Source organism: Orycteropus afer, unplaced genomic scaffold (assembly GCF_000298275.1).
Source record: "Orycteropus afer afer isolate SDZICR_OR568_19922 unplaced genomic scaffold, OryAfe1.0 scaffold00293, whole genome shotgun sequence".
Lineage (NCBI taxonomy): Eukaryota > Metazoa > Chordata > Mammalia > Tubulidentata > Orycteropodidae > Orycteropus > Orycteropus afer.
The window spans coordinates 830973-858309 of record NW_006921880.1 but is presented as its reverse complement, the minus strand read 5'-3'; the positions used below and the strand labels follow the sequence as shown (position 1 = coordinate 858309).

The window sequence follows — 27337 nt, the reverse complement described above, 5'->3', positions numbered from 1 at the left end:
TGTAAAAGTCTTGAGTATTGTATAAAGCATGGAAATTTGGGGAAGCAATAAATCACAGTGCTCAAGAAGTCAAAAGAGTATCAATGTTAGTAAAAACTCTTTCCTCCTCTTTCACTATCCTACCCTAAAACCAGGTATAACCTAAGCCCAATAAGCAGAGGTGCCAGTTATCAGTGAGTTTACCTCAAGGGCTTAATCAAAGGACTGGTCTCTGCTTTGCAACAAGAGCTTGCTAGACATAGAGATTTAGGGTCTCATATAAGAGACGGTGTTTTAGTGGGTCTGAAGTGGGACCCTAGGAATGAATATTTTTAATGGTTACACTAGGTAATGCTAGGTTTGGTACTTATTCTGGCACATTTACAGTATGATGGATCAATTTTGTATGGCCTTTCTCACCACAGTCTTGTGAGTTCTAAAGAACGATTGAGTGGGACTATACAAATAAAGTGCTTGTGACCCACCAAGAGGAGTGAACAACCTGCTAATATGAATAAGGTGCAAAGAACCCCTGGGGGGGTGGAAGCATGCATAGATTGTGTATGGAACCCTAAACAAGGGAACTGGTCAGTTTTGCCATCTTACTAGGCTTAATAGAGAGCCAATTCCAGAGCACAGGGGTACCCTGACTACCACCGAGAAGAGACAGAAGCCGAGTGCATCCTTTGGACTCAGGGTCCATGCACTGGGAACCTCCTAAACCCAAGAAACAGAAAGTGAGCGAGTGAGCTGTAACACTGGAGATGGACGGTGGAAGACGGCAAGAAGTGGCGGCAGACAGACAGTGGCAACAGGGGCAGCAGAACCAGGAGGCCAGCAACGGGAAATGGCAGGGGATGGCACAGTGGATATGGCGACCTGTAGAATGAAAAAGCTGAGCACTTTGAGGCAGGAGATGAGCTGGTGGAGTGGGGTGCCTCCAGGCACTTGGTGGCAGAGCTAAAAAGTTTTATTACACTTGCCCAAGCAGGCCAGAGGCCAGGCTGAGAGGCCAAGGGTCAGAGAGGGGCCTACTTGAGGGAATGGCTGAAAAGAGGGTGTCTTTTTTGAAGAACTGCATCCTGAGTGTTCTCTTCCCTAATAAACCTTCTAACTGTGAGAATGGTCTGTGAGTGTGGCCACTGCATTGAATTATTGAACCCAGAGGAGAAACAGAATACAGTGACAGGGATGGTTGGTGTTAGAATTGGTAAAAAGGCTAGGGAGAGGAGGTATGACCTCTGCCTCACAGGAAGCAGTCTTGGGTGGCTGATGCTGATGATTATCCTTTCCCCTGGTAAAGTTCCCTTATGAAGTTAGAGGAGGTCAGATGCCTCCTCCATGCCATTCTTACACCGCTCTGCTCCCCAAACCTTATTTTTATACATTCTGGCACAGGTTTTGTAGTATTAGATGTCCAATGAAGTATCTAGCTTAATGGATCACTACTAAGCAAACAAGTGAGTACATAAATAACTGGGTAATATGCAAATGTTCATGTCCCAGTGATTCACAATGAGTCATCTGACTAGAGATAGGTAAGGAACAGAAAGAATGACAAAGATATATTTCCATTACATGATTTTAAAAGCAGGCGAGGGAAGCCAGTTTGATCACATGGAGAGAAAGGGGAGATGAAGGTCTTCTCTGACCCAGTGACAATATGTTTGTTCTCTAATTCCTACCCTTAGCCTCATCTTTTCATCAATCTCTTCCTCTAGACCGCTATCCTTATGAAAACAAAGTTGTCTTTAATATCATGTTTACGGAATATAATTTTGTGTTGTCTAACATATGAAAGCATACGAGTATTTTAAGTTTTTTTAATCATACCTACTCCCGCAAAAAATCCACTAGATGCCTTTTAACTAGTTACCTTGAAAATTTTATCTTTCCCCACCCCTCCTAATAAAACGTCAGCTCACTACCTGATTTGTTTTTTCTGCAAGTCAGTAGCCAATAACAGAAAGAAAATCCTCCTCACAATACCCTATTAGTCTCCTACTTAAGTGAGTTAAACTGTAAATATAAGTCATGGTAAGGAATAAAACAGCATTATTCTTTGAAAAAGAAAAAAATCTTAAGTTATTTGGAGACGACTGTACTGTTTACAAGGAGCTCTACTGGTTAAGGCATATGGCTGCTAACCAAAAGGTCAGTGTTCAAACCCACCAGCAGCTCCATGGAAGAAAATGGGATAATCTGTTTCCATAAAGATTTACGGCCTTGGAAACCCAATGAGGGTCATTATAAGTTGAAACTGACTCGATGACCCTGAGTTTGGTTTACTCTTGTACTGTTTACAGAAGATAAAACTACAGGAAAGGATTATGAGGATTTTTAAATTAACTTCCAGAAAACTCTTCATCTGAAAGGACAGTGAATAGATTCCCTTAGAACTCAAGTTCAGATAAGACCAGCATTCACACTTCTCAGAATATTTAAAATTCTGAACTTTGTTGGGTGGGTCTATGCAAGACTTCATAGTCACACCATACTGAAATTGCTTCAAAACCTACTTCTGCCATGAATTAAATCAACAGATTTAGCTTTCTGTTAAAGTAATGACCTGTTAGTACTCCCTGACAGGTAATCAAAATAGTCGTTTTGAAAAACTCTGTGAGGAAAAGAAAACCCAAGATCTTTTTCCTCCCTACTAAACTCACTGCCATCGAGTCAATTTCGACTCACAGCAACCCTACAGACAGAGAAGAACTGCCCTAAATCATTTCCAAGGCTGTAATTTTTAAGGAAGTAGATGGCTTTATCTTTCTCTCACAAAGCAGTTGGTGTGGTTGAACCACTGACCTTTTGGTTAGCAGCCCAATGCTTTAACCCCAACACCACTAGGCTCCTTTCCCCTCTATCAGCTTTTGAAATTTAAAATAAGAGCTTTGAAATTATTGAGGAATTTTTAATGAAAAATATGAAATGAATTTTATGTTAGTTGAATTATAAAATTCTCACTCTTGAAAAAAGGTAGGTTTCTGAGTTATTTACTTGAATACACAGTTTAACAGAAATATCTGGTATAGGCATTAAAACATTACATGTCTTTCTATAAACAAAACAAACCCACTGCCACTGAGTCAATTCTGACTCATAGTGATCCTTTAGGGCAGAGAAGAACTGCCCCATATGGTTTCCAAGACTGTAAATCTTTAAAGCAGGAGGCTTCATCTTTCTCCCACGGAGAAGCTGGTGGGTCCAAAGTGCCAACCTTTTGGTTAGTAGCCCAATGTTTTAACTACAAGGCCACTAGAGCTCCTTATGATTCTATGCTAAAAAGCAGAACAGAATCTGAGGATTATTTCAGGGTAGAATGCATAAGAGATGGGGGAAATAAGAGCTTCAGCTGGCTGCTCTGAGAAAGATAAGAGGGGAAAAAAAAATCCACGTGGGTAATTATGAGACAGTACCTTTGATTCAATGGCAATTCTATATTATTACTATATTTAAACACTGAGTCCCCAAAAGCAGAAGTAGAGAGGGGCAGAGAAAGGAAGAAACCAGAAAAAAAATGTATAGACAGAAGTGACTCATAGTTTAGGTTTTTTCCCTTCTTGTTTTACGCATCATATGTAAACAATAATGGACAATAATGTGATATACTTTGTTCCTTTAAAAGGACAAATGAATGGGTTCTTTAAGCAAAATGCATTTACTATTTAAATTTGTGAATGTAACTTACTGAGATGCATGTAAAACTAAAAATTCTTTTTCTTTCATTACCCAATGCTCCTTACTTGCACAGAACTAAGTTTTACTGACCTTTAAAATAAAGCACATATAAACAACTAGGTTCTTCATGAGAACAATGCAGATTAACTAAATAATGTAAAAATAAAGCCCCCAAATCAGCAAAAACATAACTTACTTTTACAGTTTCTACATCTCCAGCCTTTGCAGCTTCTAGCAATTGTCTGTCTGCCTCTGAATTACCTAATGGTATACCCTCTAAAAAGAGAGAAAGAGTGATTAACTCCCGTTTAGAAGGCACATAAATTATGTAGGAAATTTCTATCATAGGGGAAAAATAGTAAGATTCTCTTAAAATTTTTTGAAATAGGTATATAAACCTATGTACGCAAAAGTTTGTAATTCTAAAATATGATTTAAGTAATACAAAGGGACATAAAATGATGATGACAGGTGGCTTGCTCTATAAGCAAGCCATGTGGACAGAGAGAAAAGTATTAAAATAGCAGCAGAATGGCCAGAGATCTAAGTGTGGTTCTGCCACTTGCTCTGGCTCAGACTTTTTTCAGTTTCTAGAAGTTGGACTAGATATCTCAATTCATTTTCAGCTCTGAAATTCTGTTTCTATAGTACATCTAAGATTACATATTAAAGGAAGAAAAGATCTACCTTATACCTTATAACAAAATAAATTCTAGATGGATTAAAGATGTAAGTATAAAAAAATTAAACCTTCTGAGTACTAGAAGAAAATATAAGTGAGTATTTTTATGTCTTGGAATAGAATAGGAACACATCAAAGGCAGAGCCTAAAAAGAAACATGATTTGGAAAAAGATCTGTCACTAATCACATAGCATTAAATAAAGTTATAAAGCAAAGAACAAAATGGAAAAAAATATCACAATACGTATCTTAGAATATATTCAGTATATAAGGAGTTCTTTTGAGAAGAACATCCCAGAAGACTTCAACAATGGGCTGAGGACATAAGTAATTCACAATGAAATCAAACAGAACTAGCCAATAAACACTTCAAAAGTATGTTTAAATTTATTCATAATCAGAAATGCAAATTAAAACAAGATACCTTTTTTTTTTTTTCCCCATTCACTACTGGGCAAAGAGGTAACTGGGGAAGGGCAACTTACAATATTTCTATAGTTTGCATTAAAAAAGTATCCATTAGTTCTATAATCAGCACACACACATCAAACCAAAGAAAATATAAAGAATGATAGTACCTGGTGCTGATGAGTAAACAAGATTCCTTCAAACATTGTTAGCAGGAGTGTGAAATGGTACCTAGGACCTTTCTAAAGACAATCTGATAAGTATATGCGACCCTTTGACCTAAAATTTCACTTTGATAATTTATTTTAAAAAACTAACTGGGAAGATAAGTAAAAATATATGTAATAGCAGTTAGGATAAAACTAGAAAAGACTGTAAATGTTCATACTAGAAAACTGAATAACCAACCAGCTGCCACTGATTGACTCTGATGGCAACCCCATGTGTGTCAACAGAACAAAGCAGGAGGGTTTTTGGTAGCTGATTTCTAGAAGGAGATCACCAGGCCTTTCTTCCAAGGCACGTTTGAGTGGACTTGAACCTCCAACCTGACTTCAGTTAAATGAGTGTGTTAACTGTTTGCACCATGCAGGGACTCTAGGCAACTGAGTAAGACTAACATTATCACCCCAAATCTGACACTGAAATGGCTGTGTGGCATGTAGGAGAGGTCAAAGGAATCTTGAAAGCAGCCTTACAGTTCAATTCTGGCAGATCCCAGAAGGTTTTATCGCTCTACCTCTATTGATTTAATGAGTGTTTCTCAAACTGTAGTTGCCAGACCACAGGCAAAAGAATCAGTGTGATTCTTAAAGGTACAAAAGGCTTGATATGTTACATTTTCTTTCCATCTGAGCTTTTAGACTTCTAAGCTACTTCATTAAATTCTAATAAACGCTAGAGATATAGACAAATACACTTTAAAATTTATGGGAACAATTTAGAAATTGACAGTGCTGATGACTGCACAACATGATGAATACAATGAATGTCAATAAAGGGTACATGTTAAAAATGTTGAAACAGCAAATATTTTGTTATATTTACTATAATGGGTCCAGATTTCTAGGCTGAAATGCTGAACCTATGCCAACTGTGTGGATATTTGATCCATATATTTTAAATACAGTTAAGTATGAGAATATTCAATGGTTAAAAATGTTTCAGTAAGTCAAATCATTGCTTACCTTGCACAAACTCTACATGCCTTCTATATGAAGGATCTAAAAAAGGAGTGAAGAAGCAGGGCCAGTATTTAGGGTTTTATTTATCACTAGGGTTGCTTTACTAAGAGACTGCTGTCTTTTTAAGTTTTCTTTTTTAAATGTAAGTATCAACTACTATATCTTACTCTTAAAAGTTTTCTTGATAAAAACTTAAAACCAGTTATTTGCTCAAGAGAAATTAGATAGAAAAATGCTACTGGAACAAAATCATAATTAATACTTAACATTTGGGCACTGAATATAATGAATTAAGAAATAATAACAACAAAAAAAATCTCAATAATTTTCTTTTTACTACCAACACCTACATTGAACAACTGTAAAAAGCTTAAAGGGTGAATTTTTCAAAATTAATCCCATAGAAGCACTTAATACCTTGAAGAAGTTGCTGCACATTTTCATTTCCCATCTGTAAGGCAGTAAAGCCCTGAAGGGATATAATGTTAGGGTCACACCCGTAGCTCAGAAGCAGGCGGCAGGTCTGTAGATGACCACAATGTGCAGCTCTGTGCAGAGAAGTCTGACCAAGATTATCCAGAGCATTAACCTTAACAAGCAGAAAAAGATGAAATTAGCCTTATAATGCAAACCTTAAAACCAGCCAGCATAATACTTGCTACTAATTAAAAATCTTTATTCTTTGTGAAGCTTATTATCTAGTACCAAAGCAAGTATTTTTGCTCAAATCTAGAGCATAAACCTTCTAATTCATGAATGCTAGCATTAGCAGGAAGACCTAATTTTGGGTTTACAGTGTGAGATGTTGAGTAACAGCTGTGTTTAGCCATTAAAGCATTCATAGAGTCACATCATTTAGAGCTTGATATTAAGAAAATCTAACCTAAATGTTTTTCTGGATCTTTGAGGTTCAGAAATGTGGAGACTAACCCCAAGATAATCAGTAACAAAGCCAGAGACTAAATTAGCATTAAAACACTTATTTTTACTGGCTTAATCATCCACCTCATTTATAATGTAAAATATAATCTGTGTGGACATAAACATATATTCACACAATGGAAAATTCAGCAATAGAAAAGAATAAACTAGTGATACATTGATGAAACTCCAAAACAATATGCTGAATGGAAAAGCCTTACACAAAATAGTATATATGAATTTGTGTAAAGGTCTAGAACAGGCAAATCCAATTTAAGTGGAAAAAAATCAGACAGTTGTTGCCTCTTGGGATGGAGATTAACTGGAATGGGGCATTACCTGTGCCATGAAATGTTTCATATTCTTGATAAGAGCTTTGGTTACTCAGGTGTATGTATCAGTCAACAAATACACTCAGGATTTGTGAAATTTCATTGCCATGTAAATTTTGTATCAAAAGAAAAATTGTAAATAAATTTTAAACTCTAGTTGATGTATATGTACAAGTATTTAGGGAGAAATGTACAATTATCTACAAATTATTTTGAAATGTGACATAAAGTAAGATATACTGATGGGCACAGAGAAAAACTGATAAATATACAATAAAACAATATAGCTAAAATGTTAGTGGTACAATGTGGTGGTGGGTATACAGTTGTTCTCTGTAAAATTCTTTAAACTTTGCTGTATTTTTGAAATTCCTCATAATAAAAAAGAGCATCACCCCAACACGCTAGGAAATCATACTTCAAAATATAACCAGAAATTAATCCTGTGCGTCACTGGTGTGTTTTGAGACTTTGGTGAATTCCTATTTGGGATTAGAGAATATTTCAAAAGCCATACAGCAAGAATTTCTCAACGAACCTAAAAATGATTACCAGTAGGTAGTCTCCATATTTACAGAGCCCGAGATATCAATTTAAAATGTTACAGGTTATTTATCTATTCACATACCAAAACTCACTGTAATATGAGATACATCCACTTGAAAACTTTATTTGGGTATCATTTTGTGTTAAGATTAGGGTGATCAACTTGTCTCGGTTTGCCCAGGACTTTCCTGGTTTTAGCACTGAAAGCACTGTGTTCCTGAAAACTCCTCTGGCCTTAGCAAACCTGGATGCTTAGTCACCCATCAAGGTAGTTCCTTAACTCAAATGTAATATGCATCCAGACATTCTTTAAGCAGTGCACCACAATTATTAGAAAAGCAATCAACAAAGTTACAGAAAAGACAGACAAATGAAATACACCAAGCAGTCATGAAGAAAAATTTTATTGTATTAAACAATTTACAATAGTAAAGTTCAAGATTATACATTATCAAGAATTCTTAAAAGAGAAATTAGGACACTGAGAAGCAACACAAAAAGAAACTGCAGAATATCCTATTTTATGACATATTTCAAAATAATTTGTAGATCGAGTGGAAACCCAAGGAAAGAACCTAAGGCAGGGCAGACCAGCACACTATCCTACAAAGCCCACTTATGAATAGTCTCAGAGGCTACCCAGAGGTTCAGGCTCTCTATTCCTTCCTTCTGGATTAGTTCCATTCTTTGTGTTACACACTGAATTTCTACCAAATATTGTTTCAAGAAAGCAAGGATCTATGGCAAAAACTGTGGAAACTACTAAACTGGATAACCTGTCACCCCTTCTAATCTGAAGATACTATGTATCTTTTACTGAGTAGTATTTTTGAAAGTTCCTAGTCTTGGGGAAAGAATAACTAGTCTATGAATAAAAGGCTATGTGCATAAATGACAACTAAAGAACAGTAACTTTTCAACATGTTTTCAGTCAAATTATTTAATTAATTTATTTACTTCTGTTTCATGTGCTTTGACTTAGTCACAAAACTAACAGAGGAAAGAGTAACACTATGGCTGGCGTAAATAATAGGAGTCGTGATATAGTAGAAAAGGATATAGATACAAGTACAAAGGAATACCAGAAAATAGGTCAGAATCAGTATGTCTCCAACTGGAGATAATCTGAAAAGTGCATACTGTTAAAATAAGACCTTAAGGATAACTTGACCAGTGGGTGTAGTTAAAAGGAATAGTGGAGAAGGACATACAGGAATGATGTATTTTTTGAGCAGGTCAATAGGCTTTCTAGCAAAGAACTAGATATAGAAAAAGTATCTGCAGTCACTATTTTTAAGTATAGATTAAGAGGGAAAAAAGTAACATTTAAGACAGAGTAATAGTTCAGAAAGTCAAGCATTTCATTTGCTAAATAGAAAATAATGAAGTATACCTTTGCTTCATGTTTCACCACTACTTCAACAATGTCATTATGAGCTTTCTCAGATGCCACATGTAGAGGAGTCAAGAATCTTAAAGAGAAAAAAGTCAGCCAGACAATGAATATATTTTCCAGAAGAGAAAGTCAATAATATTTAATTATTAAAAGTATACTTACTCTTTAGTCTTTTCATTGATGTTTGCTCCTTTTCTCAGCAACAATTCACATATTTGCTTTCTTTTGGGATACGGAGATGCAGCAGCGCAATGCTAAATGATTTAAACTGTAGCATTAACCAAGGACCATACATATAATATTTAGTAAAACATTTGTGTTTCCAATTAAGAACAATCAAGGGGTTACTGAACTTCTTTTGCTTTGTTTTGATGTACTTTCACTCTTAAAAAACTTTATTGGATAGAATGCACAACAACTATCAAATTCTGATAGGGGCTAAAAATACTTAGCTATTACTAAGTATTTTGGTCAGATCTATGGCTATCCTAGATTTTTGAAAAAGCCACAAATGATGTGATGAAAACCTAAGTTAATGGACCTACATGCCTTTCAAAACTGATCCCATATAGCATGGTGTTTAAAATGTTACTCCTTAAATGTTAAGACAGTGTCTCACAGGTTGGGGTTTCTTTACATGAAGAAGTAACAGAGCATTTGCTTTTGCTTGGTAACAGCACTGATAGAACAGCTGACAAAGCATGGGTATTATTTACACCTCTCTCAATTAGTTGCTCCAGCAAAATAAGGACCTCAGACTACTACCTACATGAAAAATCTGTGGTAGAAAATAATACACCGTCAAGTTGGAGGGTGTATGTCTATGATGATCAAGGAGAAAAGGAGATGGGCTTTGTCAGTTATAAACCTATTAAAGTATCTTATAATCATGGTCTGTATCTATGCATCCTCAGCATCCAGGATGATACTCATACATACTAGGTATTCCAATAAATGTCTGAATGAATGGATGCCTAAAGCAATACAGGTTAAGTTAAAATGGAAACCCAAGAATCATGAAATAAAATCTGTGGATAATATCTAAGCTAAGTTACTCTATGCACCTAAATATACAATACAAACTTTTCTTTGATTTTAACCGACTGTTAATCATAAAGCTTATTTGATCTTCATGACTCTAGGACAAAGAAGTTTAGACTTGGTTTCTGAAGAAGCCCTGGTGGTGCAAATGGTTAAGGGTTTGGCTGCTAACCAAAAGGATGGCAGTTTGTGCCCACAGCCTCTTCATAGGATCAAGACCTAGTGATCTGCTTCCGTAAAGATTACAGCCAACAAAATCTTATGGGGCACCACTACTGTGTCACACGTGACATCTAACAACAACATCTGGTTTCTCAAAATTAAAACAAATAAAAAAAAACATACTCTTTCCCCATCAAGTCAATTCTAACTCATAGCGATCCAATAGATAAGAGTAGAACTTTCTCCTGTGGAATGGGTAGTGGGTTCAAACTGCAGACTTTCTGGTTAGGAGTCGAGTACTTACCAGGGCTCTTTCTTTCTGAAAACAGACCGAGCAATGAAGGTGCTCTTTTGTCTTTCTAAAATAGCCAGGCAGCAGGGATTACACAGGTTCTATACCTGGTGACCTAACTTCCGATAAGGGAGGAGAACATGATGCAATCATGCATATTCACTGAGGCCCCAGTAACTAACTGTGCATTATAGTCCCAGTCATGCATATTCATTGACAAAGTGACCCTTGGTCTCCTGATTGGTAAGAATATACATGAGTGACAAAGGATAGCATGTCCCTGGGGACAATGGAAGCCCCATGTGGGAAACTCTCCTAGACCTTGAAGGACGCATCTCTTAGCCTGTTAGTTATAATAAACGGGTAACTCTAAGTATAGATAATAGCCTCTGTGACTCTTGTAAGCTGTTATAGAGAATTATAGGAGCTCTGGTAGCATAGTAGCTAAGGCACTTGACTGCTAACCAGAAGGCTGGTGGATCAAACCCACCAGCCACTCCTCAGAAGGAAGATGGGGCAATCTACTTCCATAGTGATGCTGCCTCGGAAACCCAAGGAGGGGTCACTATGAGTAGGGTCCGACCCGACAGCACAAAGCAACAACAGCAACAGAGAGGCAGTGAGATTCTGACTTCAGGTTGGCTAGTTCAGAGGACTGCAGAAGCAATTATAAGAGTCCAAACCTGAGAGAAATCAGCTTTGGGTGGCTGCATGGGCAGCTGATGAAGAAGGACAAAGTCCTTCTAGCTTATTACCTAGCCACAAGGGGCTAGAGGAAGAGAGAGGCTGGCTGTCCCACAGTGCAGGGAGTTCTGCAGACTCCTGAGACTACCTGATGACCCAGGCTCGTGCAGCTGGGGATGTCTGACCTAACTCTGGGTGGTTATTGTGAGAGAGTATGTGCCACCAAAGAAGGGGCTGGCAATGAGGATCTTGGAGACATAACGTGAACCCTGGATCCATTTCCAGGTGGGAATTAGATTCACACTGATCCTTGACAAGCAGTTAGTGATGAAGGTAAAGTTTGCTCACCTTACCCCTTTAATAGTGCAGTTAGTGACAACAGAGTAATAACGTCTTTTTTTCAGATTCATCCTATAATGGGGCCATCACCAAAACTATACCTTTGCTCGCAACAAAATCATTTCTAATTGGTGAACATAGCTCCTTCGGTGTGTTAAGGGTAATCATCCAAGGAAGTTTATCAAGATCACACAGAAAATGGAAATAGTTTCTTTTAAAAAAATTCCAGATCATGGTGCCTAGCTACCACTGTCAACCACTCAGAGGGGGATCTATGTAGGAGATACGAGATAGAGTAGGAGAACAATGTGGAATAAAATTCAAAATCATTTGGGAAAAAACAAAAAAAGGGGAGGGGGGACCAGGTTTGCTGGCCTGATAGAGCCTGATGGTACCACTGAGACTATGGTCCCTGGCTACCCTTCAGGTCTGGAGCTGCACCCACTCCTGTGGCTTCCAGCCAAACAAAAGACAGGCGTATGAGCTGAACATTTACACTAGGGAGATACACTCCTTGGAGAGGACAATCATGGGAGAATAAAAGGGCTGTGTATGCACAAGGAGACAGCTCAGGGGGCAGGGGTGAATGGAGGGATGGACACAGGGAAGAGGTAACTATGGGGAGGAAGTGGGAGGGGGGGGAGCTGTTGCACTCTGTTAAATTGTAGTCAATGTCATGAGACAAAATGCATGTGAACTACTGAATGGAAAGTGCATTTGTGCTGTAAACTTTCACCCAAATCACACACACACACACACACACAAAATTCTAGCTCATGTTCTTTTCAAATTACACTCCTCTGAACCATCCTGGGGCAGGGCCTATAATCTCTGGAAACTTGGAAGAACTTTCCCCTGCACTATTACTATCCACCAGAATCTAACTACTAGTGTGTTTTAATGTTAATAAAAAAACCAAGTTGTTTAACAGCAGAATATTTGGGAGAAAATAACGTGCATTATTAGCTTTTCAGACCAGAAAAAATTTCACGACATCAGTGACTTCCTAAGTTTCTCTGTATGAGTCTGATTACTGAGTCTGATGGCTGTTATAATTTTGCATTAGCATTTCTTTGTCTGAAGCTTTGCCATTTTTTCCTGGGGTATTTCTACAAGTAGCAAAAAGGTTTAAAACGTGTATGTTGTTGTTGTTGTTATGTGCCGTCGAGTCAAACTCGACTCATAGCGACCCCTCCTTGGGTTTCCGAGGCAGTATCACTACGGAAGTAGGATTGCCCAACCTTCCTTCCGAGGAGTGGCTGGTGGGTTTGAACTGCCAGCCCTCTGGTTACAGGCAAGTGTCTTAGCCACTATGCCACCAGAGCTCCCTAACGTGTATAGATATATGTCTATGTAAACTTCACATAGTTTATATTGTAACATAAGTAAGAAAATGTACCACAAAAGATGTAAGTATGGCTAACATGAGTTAAAGAGCTCTGGTGGCATAGAGCCTAAGGCATCTGACTGCTAACCAAGAGGTTGGTGGTGCAAATCCACTAGCCACTCACGGAAGGAAGACTGGGCAACCTACTTTCGTAAAGATTTACTGCCTTGGAAACCCAAAGGGGGTCAACTATCAGTCGAAATCGACTTGATGACAGTGAGTTTGATTTGTTTTTTTAACATTAGTTAAATCTGTTTCCAAACACATTAATTTACTTTGGGTTGTCCTTCTACAACCAAAGCACATTCTGCAATCCATACAACAGGGCTTACCTTTTTCCTTCTAAAATTTCAATTTTTAAGGTAGTGTTGGATTACAATGGAGCCCTGGTGATGTGGTGGTTAAGCGCTCAGTGGCTAACCACTGGGTAAATAGTTCAAACCCACCAGCTGCTCCATGGGAGAAAGATATGGCAGTCTGCTTCCATGAAGTTTACAGCCTTGGAAACCCTGTGGGGCAGTTCTACAGGGTCTCTTAGTTAGAATTAACTCTACAGAAGAAAGTCTGGATTCCTGATTATACCACTCTCTCTCCTATCCTCTATTACTTATCCCTATTAGCTCCCAACCTTTTCTGTCTTTCCTTAGACTTCCCCACTCTCATCTACTTTCTTACAGCTCCACAGAGTTATAGTTAATCTCTATCAGGGAAGTAGCCTCTACTGATGGGGGGTGGGGTGGTGTGGGGGGAAGCAATACTACAAGGAAAAACACATGGCTTTCATCTAGATGGTGGGATTCTTTTTTACATGATTTTAAAAGAGATTCCAAATTTTCTACCATAAACCTTTCTACTCTTCATAATACTAAAAAAGCAAATGGTATGTACTATTTGTGATAATAAAAAAGTTGTAATATATGCCAGGATAGGAAGAAAATTTTTTTCTAGAAAGATATTCTAGTAATAATACTGTCTTAGGGGAGGGTAAAGTTGTCTTTTTCTGTACTGTCTGACGTTTTTCTTTATATATGTGTAGGCATTCATTTAACATTTTTAAAAAGCAGATCTTTAAAACAATTTTATTGCTAAAAGTAGCACGTGATTATTCTGTATTATCATAAGAAACCAAACCAAACCAAACCCACTGCCGTTGAGTCGGATCTGACTCATAGCGACCCACCCCTCTTTGGGTTTCCAAGGCGGTATCTCCATGGAAGCAGATTGCTCAATCTTCCTTCCGAGGAGTGCCTGACTGGTGGCTTTGAACCACTAGCCTTCTGGTTAGCAGTCAAATGCCTTAGGCATTATGTCACCAGAACTCTTATCATAAGAAGTAGGGTACTATGATTCGTTCAGCATGTTTTTGGTTATGTACTTTAAAAACTTAAATCTGAAACATTACCAGTGCTGTTTCATGAGTTTGAGGATGCTTGAAATTCACCATTTCGAGAGAGAGATGTTTTTTAATTCGTGTAACATCAGCTTCCCGTGCAGCCTGAAGCAAGGAGTGGCCTTTAAATTCATCTAGATGAAGAAAGAATATTTAAGCCCACATGAGAATTACTAAATTATACTAAAACACTTAGCATTTCCATTGAAATTTTAAAAATAATCTATTATAATAGCCAGATCTAAAATATTCTCCAAATATAACCCCTGCAAACAGAGAAAATGATATTCCAGTTCTGTTATAACCCAATTCATCTCCAAGGGCAAACAAGTAGTTCCCAACTTGTGACTTAAAATTTGAGTTATGATGAACTGCAACTATAACTGTTCTGTTTGCTTCTTGCATCTTACTGTTAGAAATATACACTACATATAAGGCTATAGTGGGTAATTTACTGATGTCATATCTGTAAGTTTACATGTAATGTTTCCAACACTCCAAGACAAATAAATATTGGATTTATAGAGATACTGATAATAAAAGGGAATTAATCACAAAAACTAAAAACAAGGTAAAAAAAAAAAAAAAAAAGGTATTAAATGTACATTAGAACCAAATTGGGATGGAGTTGTTGGAATGGAACCCCATTCTAAGTTGAGGACTACCTATACAGACTTAGTCCATGGCAGACTCAAGGTCTACTCTAATTCATCACTGGCCTAGAGAGTTCTGAGAACTTTCCAAAGAACAGAACGTTTCTCAGTAAGAAATGAAACAAAGGATGATCACAATCCCTACACTAACATTATGACAGCGGCAGATGAGTTTGTTCACACCACTCAGAGAATATTATCTCAAGACTCCTCTTTTATTGTGAAACCATTATTCATTAGCCTTTATTATTTTGGAATAATACAAGTCTAATAGGAGGTTTTTTTAAAAAATGGGTGATAATACTGTATCTGAACTAGGTTATCTATTTCTCATCACATCTACTTCAGTTATAGACAGAAAAATCACAGACCTTTGCTCAAGTATTAATAAATATTAGATGGTAAGATCTGGGGGCTATGTTATTTATAGGAGATAGCAATCCTATAAATAATACTTTACTTTCATGGCACATTATCTAGAGAGTCACTTCAAAAAGAGGAATAAAACACAAATCTTTCACTCCAAAAGCTTATCATCTATAGTAAGATCAATACATATGAAAAGCTTGTAACATGACTTAAAAAAACAAATATAATTTAATAGCATCTTAAGAGTATATCATAAATAAGCAGAAACTTCCAAATTATAAAATATGCTAGTCTGAATAACGATACCCATTGCTAAGGAAAATATCCTTAATGCAAACATTTCTAAAAAACAAGTAAGAAAGAACAATTTTTCAGGTTACTGATACAATATATTAGCTGAACAGTCATCATTGTATACTCACATGCTAATCTTTCTTTTAACTGTGGTGTAGGAGCCAAATCTATAGCACTTTTATTGTGACAATTCAGCAGTGTTGGATCTGCACCATAACTTAAGAGAAGAGAACATACTTCAACCCTGTTCTTAGAAGCTGCCTCATGAAGAGGAGTGAATTGCCACAAGTCCATTGCATTTACACAGGCACCATGCTGGGGGAGAAAAGCATATATTTAGCATCCAATTTTTGAATTATTAGTACTGTGTAATTTAATACTATTCAAGCTTAAATAGATTATGTTCGCAAAATTCCCCTTCTAAGCCAATTACTTCAGAAAGAGCATACATTTTCCTTCATGGTAAAACAGTAGGTGGTTGCTAGGCCTGCCTACAAGGGTCCATTTAACTCTTTTATTGTTAAGAATAAAAGCTTTATAATAAAGCTTTAGATCTAACTCGCAGCTTTTTTTTTTAATTGAGGTATAATTTACATATGGTAAAGTGTACAGTTCTTAAGTGTATAGTTTAGTTTTGACAACTGATACCATCCCTGAAATCAAGATACAGAACATTTTCATTACCCTAGAAAGTACCCTCATGTTCCTTTCATAGATAACATCTACTCTGATTCTACCCTTTAGCACTATACATTAGATTTACCTGTTTCTGAATTTTATACAAATGAAGTAACATGTGCCTTCTGTGTCTAGCTCTTTTGCACATATCATGTTTCTGACATTCATTCAATTCACATTGTTTTATCAATAGTTTGATTCTATCAATTTGAATACTGGTTCTCTCCTCCAGCTTCCCATTAATCTGTGTATTTCAGAAGTATCCCTTCTAATGGTTTAACAAGTCACTACAAAAAATGTACACTAAGATAAAGGCAAAGACAGAATGGAGCATCCATTAGATGTAACAATATTTCCATTCAATCTGATAAAAAACTTCAATCAACATCTACTATACAGTTGTTTAACTAGGAATCTATCTATCAGATTTTATCTGGCAGATTTCATCCCCTATCTAGCCAAATCTGTCTACTTGTTTCCTTGTATTTAGAGGCTATAAGGAAGAAGAAAAAAGTTAAGAGAATTTCTTGATATTATCATGTGATACCTTATTTGAATACCTTGGCCAGGGACCATGTGCCTTCCATACCTGGCACATGAAAAGCAATCACTAAAGGTTTGCTGTTAAATGCCAGCTGCTGGCAGACAGACTCTTTAGCGTGGGCTGCCAGATGACTCAGCATTGCCCAGAACCTCTGCCTCTACTTGCTTTCTACTGACTCCTGAATTTGTCTACTTTGATAATTGCCTGTGCCCAACTCAGCTACCTCCTCTCTATATATGACCTCTAGTCTCTCTCCCATTCTCGAAACACCAGGTCTTAGGTACACCATTCAGTTGTCTATAAATCCCAGCGCAATTTGTAATGATGTTTTACTCTCATCCATGTAATATTCCAAATGTTCTGCTGAATTTAAGATTCAGTTTCATAATAAGCAAAGCCATTATTACTATAAATACATTATACTGTGGCCACATAATAAATTTTAAAAGGCTATGAGCTACTCAAAGTATCTACTTGTTATTTATAAACTTGTTTCCATGGGAAAATATATTCCGTGGTGGTAGATGATCAAAAGGAAGCATAAAAGGCCATCAGAAACAAATGTCCTTTTTTCCTTCTCCATGACAACTGCTAAGAGAGTGAGAAAATGTACTAAAGGCGCAGAGTGGGTGCTTGAAGTAATGAAGTTAAGAAGTCTTGAGAACGTGGGTAGCACCTGAGGGAGCAAGTTGTTCAACCTGTGGGCTCAGGACTATGGTTATAGGGGACATCAAGCTCAAATGGCGTAACATACTACACAAAAATATTGTTCTATATCCTACTTTGGTGAGTAGCAACTGGGGTCTTAAAAGCTTCCAGCCATCTAAGATGCAACAATTAGTTCCTCCTTGTCTGGAGCAAAAGCAGCTCTGATGGCATGGTGCCTAAGGCACCTGACTGCTAACCATAGGGTTGGTGGTTCAAACCCACCAGCCACCCCATGGAAGGAAGACTGGGCAATTTACTTCCGTAAAGATTTACTGCCTCAGAAACCCAAAGGGGGTCAGCTTGGAGTTGGAACTGACTCAATGGCAGTGAGTTTGTTTTTTTTGTTTTTTGTCTGGAGCAAAGAAGAATGAAGAAAACCAAAGACACATGGAAATAATTAGTCCAAACGATTAGTGGATCATGTGAACTTCAGCCTACATGACCCCGAGACCAGAAGACCTAGACGGTGCCCAGCTACTACTGTCAGTCACTTGGAAAGGATCACTGTAGGAGAGATCCTGGATAGAGTGTGTGAAAAACGTGGAACAAAACTCACAATCATGAAGAAGACGAGGCTTACTGGTCTGACAGAGACTGGTGAAACCCTCAAGACTATGGCTTCTAGTCACCCTTCAGGCCTGGAATTGAACTCACTCCCGTGGCTTCCAGCCAAACAACAGACAGGTTCACCTATATAAGGTGAACATTTATACCAAGTAGGTACATTTTTAGAACAATCAATCCTGGGCGATCAGAAGGGCAGTATCTGCTCAGGGAGATAGCTCAGAGTGCAGGAATGCATAGGAACAAGGGCACAGGGAAAAGGTAACCACAGGGAGGAAGTAGGAAGAAAGCTGTTACATTATGGGAATTGCAATCAATATCATGAAACAAAATGTGTATGAACTGCCATATGGAAAATGAATTTACTTTGTAAATTTTCACCCAGATCACACTTAAAAAAAAAAAAATTAAATAGTAATAATAAAAACAATGTGGGTAGCAGATAGGCAACTACACAGGTAGAGACTGGGAGATAGAAGGAAAGGGTATGGGTATTATCCTTGGATCTACTAAAAAAGAGAATACTTATCTTCTATTCTCACCTAATAGAGATCAAAATAAGGTTCTTACCACTCTGGGGTCTTGTTTACAAAACAACAGGTGCTCAGCATATCTAAAGAAGTAAAGCTTATCAAGTGAGCCTGCTCCAACCCAAAGTGTAACTGGGCAAGTCTTACAAATATAACTTATGGTGATAATAATCTACTATTCACTAAAAATTGGCTGTTGGTGTTAGTTTTCATCAAGAATCTTGAAACTCTGTATTTTGCCACAAATTTATAGACTCATTTAATCTGCTATTTCCAAGAATAGCAGTAAATATAAAAGTGCTACTTTACATTTAGTATCTTACGGTATGCCAAGAATCTTAAAGCAGTCAGATGCTGACCTATCAATCACCTACATTTCTTTTTGCAGTGTTTCCTCAATTACCTACATTTTATGAAGTGTGTAAATACTCTTTATACACCAAGCAAATAAAAACACAGAAAAATATAGTTGTATGTTTCAAATAATTCTACCTAATTATAGAAAATAATTATTGAAATGTACAAGAGAACTTACCTTGACCAGAAGTTCAGTTACTTCATAATGACCATAAGAACAGGCATTGTGTAATGGCACCAGATCACTAAAACATGAGAAGGGAAAAAATGTCTGTGGTATTTCAGATTCCCTAGGTACACAACAAGAACAAGACCTATTTAATTTAAATTTATGCTTGAAATAGCAAATGGGTTATGTGACCTTCTAATAAAAATGTGTAAAACTAAAAACATCCATTTGAAACCTAAGTGCTCATAATTCAAACTGCCAAATCTCTCTCAAACATCTTCTTTTTTTCCACTGCTACTGTACTGTTTTAGTTGGGCCTACATTATTTTTACCCTGTATTTCTGAAATAGCCTCCACTCCAAATTATCCTCTAAACTGTAGCCAGATTCTTCTAAAAGGTAAATCTCATGTCGTTACTCCTTGTTTTAAAATCCTTCAGCGGTTCTTCCACACTTTCAAGAGGCTGTTCCAACTTCTTAGCATGGCTCACAATCATCTACCCTGTCTAACCTCACTCTTCAATGCTACACAAAACCACCTGCAGCCCCCGAATGCCTCTAGACGTACTGCCTCCTGAGTGTGGGACAGAGTTCCTTTCCTCCTTCAGTCTGGCTTACTTTCACGTATCTTTTCTAGACTCAAAGCTCAAATGCAGGTTCTTTTTTGAAAATATTTTTGAGATCTTCTAAGGTAAATTACAGTATTTCTTAAACTGAAACTCAATTCATTCACAATTGCAATGGAAAAATTTCCTATATGGATTGTAAGGCCCCAAAACCAAAAAAACCAAACTCACTGCCGTCAAGTTGTAAGGTAGGACCTCAAAATTCTGATTTCTACCTTTAAGTTTCCCTTCTTTTTAGATTCTCTCACCAATTACTCTGGGTACCATCATGATGGCCTCCTCATAGCCTAGTCTTTAGTTCTATGCCATTTCTCATTAAAGGCTCTTGGTTTTCCTCACCACTTTTGTTCAAAATTCCTTACTTTCTCTTGAACATCAATTTCAACCTCAACTATCTACCAGACATTTCCATCTGAATTTTTATCAACATCTCATAAAACCAAGAGTTCTAAGAGACAAGTTTTCCCTAAAAAACAATTTTCCTTCTTAGATTTCAATATATGTATTATTGGGTGACACTCATTCAGCTTCAGAGTTTGAATCTCCTCACTTATTGACTTGATTAGGTTCCAAAGACCAGGTCATTAGGTGAAAACTGGAGTTATAAAAAAATGCAGGATGGATGACTACATCATGACATAATTGTCAAACTACTGAGAATAATGGCCCAGCCAAGTTGACACATAACCTTAACTATCAGAGCCAGTGTTACTCTCATCTAGGACCCTGGCATTTGTTACTGGTGGATATATGTTGTTAATGTGCAAAATAGCCAGACAGTGGATTTCTTACTATTATAAATAACAAGACAGTTGACCAGGAGTGGGTGTAGCTATTTTTTTATTCCTTTTCCTCTCATCATGTCCAAACATTCAACAAATCTCATTCACATTCTTTCTTTGTAGTGTCTCTTACATCTGTATTTTCTTTTTACTTCCATTCTCCATCTCAGCTGGTGGCAGCTCTTCTGGTACCATTATAAATCTTCATTATACCCGAATCTCTATAATGCTCACTCTAGTTGCTCTTTCTTGCTTCTCCTTCCTCTCCAGTCCACCCTATATATTGCTGTCAAAATGCTCCTCTTACTCCTTTTTTTAGCACACAGTTGTCCCTCAGTATCTACAGTATTGGTTCCAGGACCCCTCATGGGTATAAAAATCCAGAGATGCTCAAGTCTCTTACATAAAATGCATGTACTTGCACATAACCAATCCTCCCATATACTTTAAATCATCTCTAGATTACTTGTAACACCTAATACAATGTAACTGCTATGTAAATAGCACATTGTGTTCTCTTTTAGCCTTTGAGGGACTACTCTGACCCACTTAATTGCTCCCCTCTCCCCAAATATTCGATCTCCAGTTGGTTGAATCCATGAACGTGGAACCCGCAGATACAGAGGGCCCACTGTGTATCATTCCCCTTGCTCAAGATCCAATAGCTATCATGGCTCAGAGAATGAAGTTTAAATTCCTTGGGCTGGAAAGACTAAGTTCTCCAAAGCCTGTTTCTTTCTGACTCATCTCCCCTATGTGAACCATCTGCTTTAGCCAAGCTAGTCTAGTCAGCTTCCTAAACTTGCTATACTATGTATGTCTTTAGCACCTTCACTCAAACCAATTTTCTTTCACAGAGTGATATTCCTCAAACTCTTGGCTTTTTAAACTGAGGCCTGCCTTTAAGGTCCAGGTCAAGTATACATCTTTCTGAATGCTTTCCTAGCCATCACTGCCAATTCCTTCCTAGGAACTCTTATAGTACCATCCCTCTTTATCAATCACCTGGGACTTAGTAGATAGCTTCTTCTATCATTAGGTATCTTTTCAAACCTCTTACACTGTAGTGTAAGCTCTGTAAGTGGTGGGCTTAAGGTTTTGTAATTCCCTATACCCTCAGAGAAATTTACATATTACACAAGCTCAATAAATGTTAATGCTGTTTAGCAAAATGTATGATGCGTAAGAATGTCCATATACATAAGAGAGCTAATGGGGCAAAGTTATGATAACTTCTTAGCCACAGCCAAACACCCTTGAAGAAATGAGTCACTGGGCCCATGGTTACAGGAGACATCAAGCTCAACCGGCTTAACTAAATATACAAATATACATTGTTCTACATCCTACTTTGGTAAGTAGTGACTAGGGATCTTAAAAGCTTGCAAGCAGCCATCTAAGAAGCAACAATTAGTCTCTCCTCATCCGTAGCAAAGAAGAATGAAGAAAACCAAGGGACTAGTGAACCACGAACTTCAGCCTACGTGGCCCTGAGACCAGATGGTGCCCAGCTACCACTGTCAATCACTTTGAAAGGGATCAGTGTAGGAGAGCCTAGATAAAGTGGGAAACAAATGTGGAACAAAACTCAAAATCACAAAAAAGATCAGGCTAACTGGTCTGCCAGAGACTGATGAAATACCCAAGACTACAGGCCCTAGTCACCCTTTGGGCCTGGAACTGAACTCATTCCCATGGCTTAACTTCCAGCCAAACAACAGATACGCCTATGAGGTGAACAATTATACGAGGTAGGTACACTCCTTAGAACTATCAACCTTGGGAGATCAGAAGAGCAGCATTTGCTCAGAGAGATAGCTCAGGGGGCAGGAATGAACAAGAAAGGAGAACACAGTACTGGGGTAACCACAGGGAGGAATTGGGAAAAGACCTACTACATTATGGGGATTGCAATCAAAGTCATGAAACAAAATGTGTATAAACTGTTACATGGAAATGACTTTGCTCTGTAAACTTTCACCCAAATCACAATTAAAAAAAAAAAAAAGAAATTACTTTTATGAGGCCACAAAGATTTTTATAAAGAGAACAGTATTTAAGAAGTCCTTGTTTTTGTTCAAATTCTTACCCTTTATCTTTAGCATGAACATCAGCTCCATGCTGCAGTAACAGCTGTACAATCTTTACTCTGTTGTATCCTGCTGCCAAGTGCAATGGAGTTGACTGAAATGTTAAATTTAAGTAAATTAATGAAATTCAAATAACACTTGCTTTAAAAAATATGTGAAAAAGTAAAAAGCCAAATCCTTACAACTTCACTGCCTAAATAGTAACATTATGTTAAGGGGGGAGGAACAACTCAGAAGAAGAGAATGGTCACACAACTTGAAGAATATAATTAATGTCACCCAATTGTTCATGTACAAAGTGTTGAATTGTTTATGTTTTGCTGTGTATTCTTCTACAACAACAAAGAGTTACCAGTTTGGTAACATATTGGTTACAAAATCCAACATACTGAAAGCACAGTGTATAAATCAGTAAATTCACTACTGCACATAAGATACAAGCAACTAAATGTTTATTACCAATAGTTTTAACTGAAGTTTAAGAATTAATTCTGAATTATGGCTTAAAGAAAACATCAGTACTCTCCTCAAGTATGTTTTAATTTATAATAAGAGAAGTTACCAGAAGATGAGCACACATCTAGTGGTAAAAGGAAGTACCTTTCTGCCATCACTTGCATGGCAGTTGACATTTAACGGTGTAAGTAAAGCCATCATTTTTTCCTCGTTGCCACTCCTAGAACACAAGATAATTATCAGCAATTGGTATTCTTTATCAGATCCTATCTAGAGACATGGATGTGCTGATTAAAAAATAACATTCTCTTTTACAGCTTATTGTAAAGAAAAGTTTTAAATGACGAAGTATTCATGATACGTATTTATAACATTACTACACACCTGGCACTTTCCAAGAGTTCATCCTTTTTATATTCACCTGTGAATTAGGAAAAAAAAAAACACACTCAGAAATTTGAAAACTAAACTGATTATAAAAATGACAATTTTATGCACAAAGATACTCATTCAGGTGTATATAAGGTAGGTAAGTTTGGAAATAAATTTCCAATAAGTGAAAAACGGTCACTCAGAGTAACATTCAGCTTGAGAATATTTATGAAGAACATTAAATACCTTTGTTATGGTAAGTGAAAGAGAATGATTCCATGTTATATAATGAAGCATGTGCACAACTATACAAAAACAATATGCACAGAAAAGGGAAGCCCAAAAGGAAGTATGTTATTATGGGCAAGCTTTTCTCCCCTTAAAATCCCTAAAATGAGTTATTTTTGGAACAAAATGCATCAACTTCATTCAAAAGACAAACAACACAACACCCAATATTAGATAAATGATAAAACTATACAGTATTGCCAATTGAACACAATCATTAACAATTATACAAGCGAAGAGTATTTTTAAAATACTAATTGTTTTTTTACAATGCTACTTTAAATACATATAATTTTTTTTTTTTAAATTAAACTCTTTATAGCTTTTTTTTTCTGAAGGCCACTGACTATAGTTTATGTTAAGTTTACATGGAGAGTGGCTGCTCTGCCATAAAAATGAGCTCAGGAAAGCTAGGAACTGTCACCATGGAACTGGCAGGGGGAAAGTACAGATGTAAGGGGACTCATGTAAGACTGAGAATTCCAAAAAGGTTGAAATGGTGAGGGGACAGAACTCCCAAAAGACCCTGAGGTGAGTGTGGTTAACAGCAATCTTCTTTGCTGAGGACAGGGAGGAGTCTCCACTTAGCTGTAAACTCTGGAGACTCAACGCTAGGGGTTGGCAGCTCCCTGGAGACCATCATAAGAGGTGTTGCACCACTCTCAAAAGTACCCAAAGTAGTACCAAGGCTGCTTGGCATTGGCTCTGCATGAGTCCTTGAGCCCTTCCAGGAAGAGGTCTTCATCTTTCTTCAGCAACAGAAACTGGCCAAAGACCAAACAGCTCTTGTCAAAGTCCCTTTCCTCTAGTTTCTTGCCCAAGACTTCACCAATTTTAACCATGCTCCTTACTGGCTTTCCCCCCAAGGCCTCTGTCATGAAGTCTCAGTGCTTTCGGAAGGTTGTCATCTCTATCAGGCTTAATCCATAATGGCTTTTCCTGCTACCTGCTTGCTACCTTATTTATAGCTTTTATAGTTATAAGGGAATGCAAAAACTATAAAATCAGTAAAACTTAAATTAACATAGTTTAATATAATGGAAAGCATTTATTATTTTGCTGACAGTAAATCCAACCTGCTTCCCACAATAAATATGTACTGATTGTCAGGATATGGCTTCTTTTGAGCCCCAAGATTTTTTAAAAAGATAAAATCATGGGAGAGCGAAGAAAGAAACGAACACTGAATTGAAATAAACGCTAGCACTTATTTCTAGAAGTCTTTAGTGAGACTAATCTGAATTTTCTGAAAAAACACCACAAAGCCCAAGCACAAAAGCTCACAAGAGATTCCTCATCCTTATTAGATGATGTATGACTGTAAAGTTCACCACATGACAGATAAGAATCCAGTAAAAAGTATGGCAGAGGGCTGCTTAATAGGAAAGCACATCAACAAGGGAGAAACATGTGAAACATATATGATATACAACTCAGCAAAGCTTGTGATTCTAAAATGAATATACATATGTTAATAGGCTCCAAGGATATGAATATATTATAGCAGAGTACAATTGGCACATCCATTCTCTTTAAAAAACAAAGAGAATGGTTAGTGTTTTTTTTAAAAGGATTCCATCAAAAATATCTAAATAAATTAAAAACAAAACTAAACAAAAACAGTATATTAAGGGGTAAACATAAGTTATCTGAAAAAAAATCACAGATTAAAAAAACTCTGAATACATGACAGTAACAAAATTATCCATCACTCTCTGTTCCCAAGGCAGCAAAGACAAACTTAAATACCAATATAAAAAGAAAAAACCCAAAGCTTTACATTTCTTAGACGAAAATTAAATGTCAACTGTCCAGATAGGGAAATGAATAGTGACTGAACCAACATGGTCAGTAACTGCAGGAGGCAGACCGTCTACCTAGCAGCTTGGTTTTTATATTCTCCCCAGAATCAGCAAAGCACACACACAGACTTACCTGTCAGCACTGCTTTGGCTGATGGGTCTGCTAAATCCAATGCTGTCCTTCCATCTGTATTTCGGATGGTCGGCTCCGCTCCATGCTGTAAGAGGACTGCAAAATAGCAACGTTACCTTTCAAAATGGTAACCATGACAATTTGATTTTAGTAAGTCATTTTCTCAAATATTCTGATCTAGAAGAAGTCTCAAAGTCACTTAAAGATACTTCATAACCTGATACTATGGTGTTGTATCTGAAAGATAACAATATTTAAGATATTCCATTACTTAATGCACTAAATAAAATCTGTTGCTACGGAGTTGATTCCAACCCTACAGGATAACAAACCCATGGAACAGAGTGGAACTGTCCTATAAGGTAACCTCTATGGAAGCAGAAAGCGTATCTTTCTCCCTCAGAGTGACTGGTAGGTTTGAACTTCCAGCTCTTTACTTAGCAGCTGAACACCTGACCACTGTGCCACAAGCTCTTTCATGCACTAAACAGACACAATAAATAAGTTTTCCCATTAGTTCAATGCTGGATTTTCCTCTGCTACTTTTAGAGCTGGTAACATGTGACTAAGGACATATAAAAAGGTAAAAAAAGAGGAAAGTTGCTTGAAAGCTTGTTTTTTCATTCTCTCAAATTTCCAAAAGCTTATGTTAGAAAGTCTATTCTATCATGTTGTTGTTGTTGTTTGCCGTCGAGTTGGCCCTGACTCATAGCGACCCCTCCTTGGGTTTCCGAGGCAGTATCACTACGGAAGTAGGATTGCCCAACCTTCCTTCAGAGGAGTGGCTGGTGGGTTTGAACCGTCAGCCTTCTGGTGAGCAGTCAAGTGCCTTAGGCACTATGCTACCAGAGCTCCTCTATTCTATCATAAGGAAATGAAATTTCCAGAGTTATAGATAGCCAAGGAATAGGGATCTATAGGACTGAAAAAACAAACAAACAAAAAATCACATAGGTAAATTCTTAAAGAACAAAACTAGGTAGAGTTCTTATGCTTGCAATAAATTCTCTAAGGCCATCAGTCATCATCTCCCCATAAGCTGAATAAACTGATCAACAAAGTAGTACAAAGAGTAGATTTGACCCGAAGGCTATTTGAACTTACTAAATAGCAAAGGAGAATTAGGCAGAGGTAATCTGAAATAAACAAGATAATAATCTGTTTCATATCAGTAGATATCACTTAATTTAAATTAAGCTGATGACTTTAGTATGAATAATGATTTGGGATCTTTTGGGGGAACAATTTAAGTCTAGTATGGAGCCCCTGAAGGGTGCCTAAAGCATCTGACTGCTACCCATATGGCTGGCGGTTCAAACTCATCAGCTACTCCTTGGAAGAAGACTGGGCAATCTACTTCCACAGAGATACCACCTCGGAAACCCAAGGAGGGGTTGCTATGAGTTGGATCAACTCAACAGCAGTGAGTTTTTTTTTTTTAGTGGCTCCTCAGGTGAAAGACCTGGCAATCTGTTCCCATAATGATTACAGTATAGAA

The 27337-nt window shown here is 37.3% G+C and overlaps 1 protein-coding gene across 1 annotated transcript in view; it reads right to left on the bottom strand.

Annotated features, from left to right (window-relative positions):
* The window catches only part of TNKS2 (tankyrase 2), a 61206-nt gene that overhangs the window by 24913 nt on the left and 8956 nt on the right, over positions 1-27337 (bottom strand). Inside the window, exons 3-14 of the mRNA XM_042782363.1 lie at positions 25840-25935; positions 23629-23665; positions 23389-23464; positions 22788-22882; positions 19301-19367; positions 15870-16056; positions 14438-14559; positions 9293-9384; positions 9128-9206; positions 6353-6524; positions 5939-5974; positions 3857-3936 (exon numbers count right to left, since the gene is read on the bottom strand). Of these exons, the coding sequence (XP_042638297.1) occupies positions 3857-3936; positions 5939-5974; positions 6353-6524; positions 9128-9206; positions 9293-9384; positions 14438-14559; positions 15870-16056; positions 19301-19367; positions 22788-22882; positions 23389-23464; positions 23629-23665; positions 25840-25935 (1139 nt within the window). The remainder of the gene's footprint in view (positions 1-3856; positions 3937-5938; positions 5975-6352; positions 6525-9127; positions 9207-9292; positions 9385-14437; positions 14560-15869; positions 16057-19300; positions 19368-22787; positions 22883-23388; positions 23465-23628; positions 23666-25839; positions 25936-27337) is intronic.